This window comes from Carassius carassius, chromosome 42 (genome assembly GCF_963082965.1).
Source record: "Carassius carassius chromosome 42, fCarCar2.1, whole genome shotgun sequence".
NCBI lineage: Eukaryota > Metazoa > Chordata > Actinopteri > Cypriniformes > Cyprinidae > Carassius > Carassius carassius.
The window spans coordinates 26,031,756-26,041,317 of NC_081796.1; the positions used below are offsets into that span (position 1 = coordinate 26,031,756).

Consider the following 9,562-nt stretch of genomic DNA (forward strand, 5'->3'; position numbering starts at 1 on the left):
TCATGGCAGACCATCATACCTCTGTGGCAAGTTTGGTGACTTTGGCTTTGATGAGATTCAGGTTTATGACTGTGAGGCGCATCACATCACTGTCTACAGTGTAGTTGAGTTTTCCCACTGCTGCACATTTAATCCTGTACTCAGTATCTGGTCTGAGATCAGTCAGAGTCACTGTGTTCTGCTTCTGTGACACAGTTTGAGATGTCCAGTCTTTCTCCTTCTTTATTTTGTACAGTAATGTGAGCTCCTCTGTAGCAGGACACGGTGGAGACACTTTCAGATCCACCTGCCTACATCTGACATCTTCAGTGATTGGACAGTCTGGTTTTGATGGAGGAGTGAAGCAAACAGCTTTATTAGATTCATTTTCAAAGTACGCAGGAACCGGGATTATTTTTCATTTCTTTTGATGCAACAATAAACTTGACTCCCATTGTCCATTCTCATATTTGTTTACATAAAAAGACCTTCTTCAGACATCAAGAACAACACTGACACATACTGCTTTATGCACTTTTACAACCAGCAACAGGTGTGTGATTAAATCTTTTATGCCATATTATAGCCCAAAACTACAATTACATTTAAACAATTCAACCCAGAAATCAGATTTAGATTTGTAATTTATCTGTTAATGTTGCCATTAAAGTTTGGTAGAAAGAGAATAATTGGTTCTGCATCACCTGGTACTAGAGCATCTCTCCTGCAGTCATACAGCATCCCCAGCTGGGAGAGTCTGTCTACAGTTACAGTCTCTATTGAATTCACTCCCACTAGATCCATGCTGACAAAACACAGAAGACAAAATCACACCAGTAATTAAACAGATCTGGGACATCCAAACCTGCTCCTGGAGGGACACTGTCCTGCAGAGTTTAACACCAACCCTAATTAAACACCCCTGGAGCGGCTAATCAAGGTCTTCTGACTTCCAGGGAAGTGTGCTGGAGATGGATTTTTTTTTATTATTATTTTTTAAGGACACTTGTCAATTCAGCTCAAGCTAATTTACTCACAGACTTTCATATACTGGCACTCTTACTTGTAGATCTTCACTTTATTTATTTTTGTTTTAATAAAAATAATAATAATACAGAGTTGCAGTTTACAGTGCATAATAACATAATCCTACCCTTTTGAAGACAGTTGGGTTTCTGTCATGACTGGGTTCATGAAGGAGGAGTCTAGCTCACAAAACAAACGTGTTGCTAAATAAAATACAAATTAGACTAGATGAGTTAAGATTGATGACAAACTTTTGATGTTGGCTTTTCAAAACCAGTCTCAATATAAAAAAAAAAAAGTTGAAAAGCTTAAAGCTTAAAGTTTTTGAAGTCAGAGAAAGTCAATAAAAAATAGGTTAAAAATAGTTTATCAAATAGATTAGAGCAATTACATGAAAAGACCTTAGTTTAGAGTTTGGTTTTTCACTTGTCAGAGATCTTTGATGTTCATTCTCTTTACAAAAGAGGAATCCAAAGAGGATAAAATAGTATACAAAGGCTTTTTTTCTGAATAGCTTGTGCATAGTTTAGTTTCACTTTTATTTATTTGCAGTGTGCACTTGTAATTTCTAATTTCTCACACGGACCTTTGGTGGCAGTGTTTCCAAATACAATTCAACATTTTCTTTCTGTTTTTGACAGTATATAATACATAGAGTAATTGTATGTAGATTGAACTGAACACTTCTTTATCTCTTTGTGTTTAATGTTGCTTAATATTATTTTGTGTTACTTTTTTTTTATTGATAAAATATATTCCATAATTTTTTTTCTTGCAAAGCATGTCAACTTATATTTGTCAGGTTTTATTCCTTTTCTCTTATAATTTATAACACAATAGATTACTTTATAACAATTAAATAAGCAAATTAGCATTGCACAATTGGAGAAAACCCCCAAAACCTGTAAGAATAAAAGCAGCAGTGTTTGAGTGGGAGCTTGGAATATGTATTGCGATTGTTGAAGGATCTGACTGCAGTCTGCAGAGGGAGGAGCTATACATGGATAGCCCCGCCCCTCTCTGCAGACTGAGTCACAGATCAAGCTCCATCCTCTCAGCATCATGACTCAGCATCCGACCCGCTCTCTGAGTTTCAGTTTCTCTCTTCCTGTGTTTGTGTGTCCATTAGGAATATGAGAAGATGCAGTGACCCACCCTGCTCTATTACCTGCGGAACTTTAATTAAATTATGTGGGACGCTTAGACTATAGCCCAATGTTTAGAGTTGGAGTTGTAAATTATTCTATACCAACCCCATCAACCTCTTCCCCCACCTCTACCCCATTTTATTTAATAATGATAATTCAAGTAGGTCTGTTATTTGGAAATAATTAATTTAAAAACAACTAGAATAAATCTGAAACTTGATGGCAGTGAATATTAATGCGGTCTAGCAATAGTGATATTAGATAATAGAGATTAGATGAAATTTACTTCGCAATGAGTCTTTTTTATGAATCATTACTTGGTTTTAAACATTTTAAAATACAGTACGATGAAAAATAAAATACAATAAATAAAATAAAATAAAACATGGCGATATTTTTTTAAGGATTAAATCAGTTCAAATTTCAATACAAGTGTTTTCTTGCTTTACTCAATAATTCATTGAGATGACAAGGCTTTAATGAAGAAAGGCTTATTTGGTGAATGATTCAAAAACAGTATTTTTTATAAAAAAATTTTTTACTCCTCACTTTCATATTTTCATATAAATCTTTTCAAGATTTACTCAGAACTTATTATTGGTTCATAATAACCTGCATGTTTAGTTCTGTTATTTTTTTATTTTATTATTATTTTTTTTTTTTGTAGGTATGGCTGGCATTATCAACTATGAAAGATAATGTTACAGTGTGTACCTGTAGATTAATATAGCCTTTAGATAAGAACTGCCATCACAGAACACAAAAACACTGTAAACACTTGAACAAATGAATCTAACAGATCTGCAAAGAAAAATACACGAGGGTGTGACTCTATAATGCTATATTCCAAGTTTTCTATCAAAACAGCTGTTTTTGGAAAATATTGATCTGCACCCATTATAATCACTAGAGATGACAAACATTTTCCTTTCCAATCTGTTATTTAAAGTGAAACTGAAAGTTAAACCTGCATGTATAAATAGACCCTCTGATGAGAGCTGCCTTCACATCACGCCTGCACATCCTTCAGCAGCACAAGACAGTAAAGATAGTTCTGTGATTCTTCTTATTACTGTTCAAACGACACACGATTGCAAATGGGATCAAGTGAATCAACTGCAGTTAAGTACTGCATTGAATAATGGGATTGTCTCTGAGTCTGACTATGATAACTGACATGCATCTTTTAACTTATTTGCTTTTTAAATAGATTTTCCATCTATTCAATCAAATTTTATCTATTTAAATGCATAAATTCATAAAATGCATCAGTTTAACAAAATTAACTTACAATATTCAGAATGAAAAATTCTGAATTTAAAAAATTTAATTTGAATGACTTGATTGAGTCTGCTTGGATCCTGTAATCACTCCCTTGTCTGTTGTTAGAATACAGACTGAACCTGGAGTATTTAACTGAACTTTAGCAGTATGAGCATACAATGTGCTAATAAGAGTGTTACATCACAAGAATGGAGCAGCAGCGTAGAAGTTATGTGACAGAAAGGGCGTTGGCTCTTAAAGGGGCAGGGGATCGAGACCCCTCCCTCCCAATATGGATGGATGAGCTTCGACACATGCGCAGTACCATCTGTTTAATGTCTGGATTACCCTGTCTGGATATTGTTCGCTCATTAAAGACCCATGCTTGCCCTAGGATTATTCTTGTGTCTTGCCCTCTATATACCTGTTTGCCATTGTTTGACACATGCCTGTTATGACCATGTCTCTGACCAATAAAAGCTTGCAAATGGATCCTCACATCTCATCGGCTCACACGTTACAGAATACTCGGCCACACAAGGATCCAGCAGCTGTTCAGGTGAACACTGGCCAGATATGGACACCAATAAAATACTATTTGCCATTAAGCAAGGCCCACGATCACTGCAGAACCATACTAGAGAGTGTAGGGAACTCGTGGCCTAGTGGTTAGAGAGTTTGACTCCTAACCCCAGGGTTATGGGTTTGAGTCTCGGGCCTCGACAATACTACGACTGAGGTGCCCTTGAGCAAAGCACTGAACCCAAAACTGCTCCCCGGGTGCCGCAGCATAAATGGCTGCCCACTGTTCTGGGTGTTTGTTCACGGTGTGTGTGTGTTCACTGCTGTCTGTGTGCACTTTGGATGAGTTAAATGCAGAGCACGAATTCTGAGTATGGGTCACCATACTTGGCATTATGTCACATCACTTTCACTTTATCCGTTGCTTACTATTCTGAGTTACCAGACATTTTTTCTGTGATGGCATAAATCAACCTCTCTAGTTTAGAAGCGAGGGTCCGCGTTCATCACTCTGTCAGTTCCTGGAATATGCTTTGTTGTCAGTTGGCTCTTTGTTTACTGTGGGTGTCACAGAGTCAAGTCAAGTCACCGTTGATCTTCCAGAGTCAAGTCAAGTCACCGTTGATCTTCCAGAGTTAAGTCAAGTCACCGTTGATCTTCAAGAGTCTCGTTGTCTCATGTCTCAGCTAAACTTCCAGGGTCTCATCACGCCTCAGCTGATCGTCCAGAGTCTCGTCACACCTCAGCTGATCATCCAGAGACTCCTCACGCCTCAGCTGATCGTCCAGAGTCTCGTCACGCCTCAGCTGATCGTCCAGTCTCGTCATGCCTCAGCTGATCTTCCAGAGTCTCGTCATATCTCAGCTGTTCGTCCAGAGTCTCTTCACGCCTCAGCTGATCGTCCAGAGTCTCGTCACGCCTCAGCTGATCGTCCAGAGTCTTGTCATGCCTCCGCTGATCATCCAGAGTCTTGTCATATCTCAGCTGATCTTCCAGAGCCTCGTCACGCCTCAGCTGATCGTCCAGAGTCTCGTCATATCTCAGCTGTTCGTCCAGACTCTCGTAACATTTAGATGTTTGTCCAGAGTCAGGTCACTTCCTGTCAGCTGCACCTAGATCTTCGAGATCAGTTCTTCAGTGTCCCAGACTGGCATCCAGTATGAATGATCCACCGCTGGTGGTGGCAGGTGCAGCTGGAATCCAAAAACCCATTCACTCTAGCCCTCCTGTTCCTGAACTTTTTCCCCTCTCTCTGGTGCTTCCCACAATGGGGATTGCTTTATGGAGTATTTGGGCTGCATACTCCACCACTGAGACTCGTGAGACAGCGGCACCTACTATGATGTTTCCAGAGGTGGCAGCTGATGTTGCAGAATCTCCCAAGGTAATGGCTCACACTTTTTTGTCCCCAGAGGTGATGGCGCCCACTGCAGTTTCTCCAGAGGTGGCAGCTCGTACTGCACAACCTTCTGAGGCAGCGATGCCAGCTTCAGCTTCTTGCACAGTGGTGGCACCTATTGATGAACTTTCCCTGTTTTCTTATGATACTGTTGTCGAACCTCCATAGGTGGCGGCAACTGCTGCAGAACCTCCAGAGGTGTCATTTGTTCCCGTCTGTGAACTCACTGCCTGTCCTGTCATGGCCACGGAGGCCGTCTATGAACTTCCTGTCTGTCCTGTCACTGCTACAGGGGCCGTCTGTGAAATTTCTTCCTGCCCTTTCATGGCTATGAAGGCCATATGTGAAACTTTGTCCTGCTCTGTCAAGGCTATGAAAGCCATCTATGAACTCTCATTCTGTCCTGTCACGGCTATGAATGCCATCTATGAATTCTCATTGTGTCCTGTCATGGCTATGGAGGCCGTCTATGAACTCTGTGTTCCCTGCCTCTGTCCCTGAGACCATGAATGCACTGCCTGTGTTGTCTGTCTCTGTTTTCTCTAGGCCCCAGTCACTGCCATGGGTCCCAGCCCCATTTGCTCCACCCTGGTGGGCTTCGGTCCCATCTGCTCGGCTGTGGTGGTCCTCTGCTCTGCCCTGGTGGGCTTCAGTTCCATTGGCTCCACCTTGGATGGCTTCAGTTCCGCCTACTCCGGCCTGGTGGCATCCAGTTCTGTCTACTCCGGTCTGGCAGACTACAGTTCCATCTGGTTGGCAACAGGTCCACATGTTCTGCCCTGGGGGGCTCCAGGTCCGCCTGCTCTACCCTGGTGGGCTCTAGTTCCATCTGCTCCTGCCTGGTGGACTCCTGTTCTGTCGGCTCCACCCTGGCTTCCTGCTCTGCCGGCTTTGCATCGGTCCCTGGCCACTCCACTTCCACATGGACCTGGCCCTCTGTCCCTCCCCCTGTTCCTCCTCTGCTCCACCGCCCTCCAAGATTGCATAAGGGCATCTGTAATCTGCCCTTTGGGGGGCTATGTCAGGATCCCAGTCTATGTTCCCCTGTATCGGTTTTATGGACTCTTATTTTGAAATGTTCTTGTTCCCCATTGTTTCTGTGTTCCCTTGTTCCTTTGTTAGTTTCTTATATAATTGATTAGCTCCTCCCTCCTTGTTACCTCGTTATCCTGTCAACTCAGTCTCACACCACCATTCACTGCAGAGTATTGTTTAGCCCATGTTCTCTCATTTCCTGCCTTGTCTTGCCTTTGAGTTTTGTTTTTGGGTTGTTTAAATGTTTTTTGATTCTTGGTTTCATATTTTTGGATGTTACCCAAAGTTCTGAGAATTATCTGTTAGATCTGTCAATTTATTGTTAAACTGAGGTGTTTATGTACGGAGCCCCGCACATGACACGCAGGAAAAAATATAAGGCTAAATCGTATGCACGATTTACTAATTTGTTCCCTCAATGTACTAAAACGTGCACATGATTACTATAGCATTCCCTCGATTTAGTATTGCGTTCACTTGAATTATAAATTGTGCGCATGATTTACTAATTCGTTCCCTTGATTTGCTAAATCGTGCGCACGATTTAGCAAATCAAGCGAACATAATAGTAAATCGAGGGAACGCAATAGTAATCGTGTGCACGTTTTAGTAAATTGAGGGAACAAATTAGTAAATCGTGCACACAATTTATTTATTTTTTCTTGCATGTCATGTGCGGGGCTCCGTATTTATGTGATCTAAAAGTTTTTTGTTTTTTTTTCTCACTGTACTGGATGAAGCATGGAGGTCATTTGACTGGAGGTAAGCCACATAAACAGAGGTTGTGTGGAGTATGTAGTATGTAGGCTTATCATCTTATCATAGATAGTAGACTGTTCAAAGATATGGTAAATTTTGTATTTGTAGAAAGCCAAATAGCTCAAATTATATTTAGGCCTAATTATATTTAGGCCTGTAAAATACACATTGTCTAATAGATATTTGTTTTAAAATATCTGACCTCTAAATAAATGTTTGCTGTTGAAGTTATTTTTGATTTATTTATTTTTTTACATTAAAGGACATTGTGTGCAGGCTTTTGTTCCCTTTTGCCTGGAATTATAAAATGAAGTATAACTGGTTTCAAAATATCAAACTATCAATGTATTTAAAATGGAGATTTAAAAAAATATATAATTTTCTTTGTCTTGAAAAAATGTGTAAATTGGCTAAAAATAGAACATATTGACTGAATAAATAACACCCAGATAAGAATTCTCAAACAGAAAGATCCAAAGTTTTTTTTTCATATACTCTACCATATAGTCTATATTATATTTATTTATTTAGTGTGAAGATAATTTTGTCTTTTGTGGACAGAAGGAAGTGCTGAAAGAACGTCTAGAAAATTTTACTCCGAGTAATCCAGATGTGACAAACATCAAGATCCTGGTGGCTGGACAAACTGGAGCAGGGAAGTCCAGCTTTATTAACTCTGTCCTTAGTGCCTTTCAAGGAAAAATAGTCAACGAAGCACTAGCTGACAGTCAAAATTTCACAAAAATAGTAAGCATTATTTGACATCTTTATTGCACACACATGGTAGCTGATAAGATTGTAGGAATATGATTTAAGGAAATATAGACAAATCATCAACCAAACCAGACATGTGTTTAAAATCATAAGCATTGTCTGATATTTAAAAATATATGTTTTGCAATTTTTCTCTGTCTTTGTTTACAGCTGAGAACATACCGCATTAGAAGTGGAGATGCAGATTTGCCTTTTGAATTATGTGACATAAAAGGTTTAGAACCTGAAAGAATATCGGAGTGTCAAATAGATGACATTGTCAACACCATATATGGACATGTGAAGGAGGGATATAAAGTAAGACATTCAATTAAAAGTTAATGGGATCATTCACCCCAAAAATGAAAATTCACAAAAAAAAAATATATTTTGAAGAATGCTGGTAACCAAACAGCTACTGGTTGTCATTGACTAGAATGTGAAAAAATGTGTTCAACATTCTTCAGAATATTTTCTATTGTATTTAACAGAAGAAAGAAACTCACACAGGTTTGGAACAACTTGAGCGTGAGTAAATAATGACAAAATTATTTTTTGGGGTGAACTATCCCATTGACTACATTCATTTAGTTTAAAATTAACATTTGAATGTGTACAATATCTCTCTCATTTTTATATCTTGTTTTTATTTTATAATCTTAGTTTGAGGAGAAATCACTCACTAGTGATGATGAACATTACAATCAAAACCCTTCACTGTCTGATCAAGCCTTCTGCCTAGTTTACGTCATAGATGCAAATACATTCCAACCCTATGCAGAAGATAAGAGAATTACAGAGAAATTGAGGATCATTTGCCAAGAAATCAGTGATAAAGGTAAAACCTTCTATTTTGCCTTTCTTATGCACAACACTTTAAAACATAAAATCTCCTACATTCCACATGAAAAATAATTTAGCTTTTGTGCAAATTTTAAAAACATTTCAACAATAGATAAAGATGCTTTAAGTGAACCAATAACAATGTAATTTTATTTGCCTTTGTTTTGGACAAGATGAGAGAAATGGAAAACGCAGGAATATATTACAAAATGTAGATTTGTATCATTTGGATTAAAACACTTTCATCTTTTTCATTGTAGAGATTCCTCAAGTGATTGTCTTGTCTAAAGTGCATGAAGCAAGTCCTCTTGTCAAAAATGATCTACAGATGGTCTACAGAAGCAAGATCATCAAAGAGAAGGTACTATATGTAATTTTAATCATCTATACATGTTGCATGTTTTCTATAGTTTTACAAACAATTTTGCATTGTGTTTCTGTCCAGATGGAGATGTGCAGTGCCACAGTAGGTGTTCCAGTGAGCTACATCTTCCCAGTGAAGAACTATCATGATGAGATTAACACAAACAATGATGCTGATGTCTTGATTCTCAAGGCATTTGATCAGATTGTGCGTTCTGCTGATGCAAGACAGAGGCATGGTGCTTACAACGAATGTAAACAACAATAATAGACTTTAGAGTTGAATTAATTTTAAATGATCAAAAGAATAGCATCATCTGAATCAAGATGCATTTCATGTGTAACATGGTACAGGTTATAGCCAACATTTGACAACTATAAAAGTGAGCGATCACAAATAATCACAGTATTAGAAATTACCACACAGATTAGTTGTGAAATTATAAAAAGTAATAGCTAAAAAAAGTAATTC

The 9,562-nt window shown here is 38.6% G+C and overlaps 1 protein-coding gene across 1 annotated transcript; it reads left to right on the forward strand.

Moving 5' to 3' along the window:
- Positions 1-5,205: 5,205 nt before the first annotated feature.
- Positions 5,206-9,358, forward strand: LOC132124425 (interferon-induced protein 44-like). Its single transcript, XM_059535416.1, has 8 exons — positions 5,206-5,322; positions 5,506-5,607; positions 5,884-5,928; positions 7,663-7,878; positions 8,056-8,202; positions 8,548-8,722; positions 8,988-9,088; positions 9,173-9,358. The coding sequence occupies exons 1-8, from the start codon at positions 5,206-5,208 to the stop codon at positions 9,356-9,358; spliced, it is 1,089 nt and encodes a 362-aa protein (XP_059391399.1).
- The last annotated feature ends 204 nt before the right edge of the window (positions 9,359-9,562 follow it).

Coding starts and splice junctions, on each gene's coding strand:
- LOC132124425 (XM_059535416.1), top strand. CDS start 5,206: ATGGGGATTGCTTTATGGAGTATTTGGGCTGCATACTCCACCACTGAG. Junction 5,323..5,505: donor ATGTTGCAGAATCTCCCAAG/GTAATGGCTCAC, acceptor GAACCTCCATAG/GTGGCGGCAACTGCTGCAGA. Junction 5,608..5,883: donor AGGCCGTCTATGAACTTCCT/GTCTGTCCTGTC, acceptor TGTTTTCTCTAG/GCCCCAGTCACTGCCATGGG.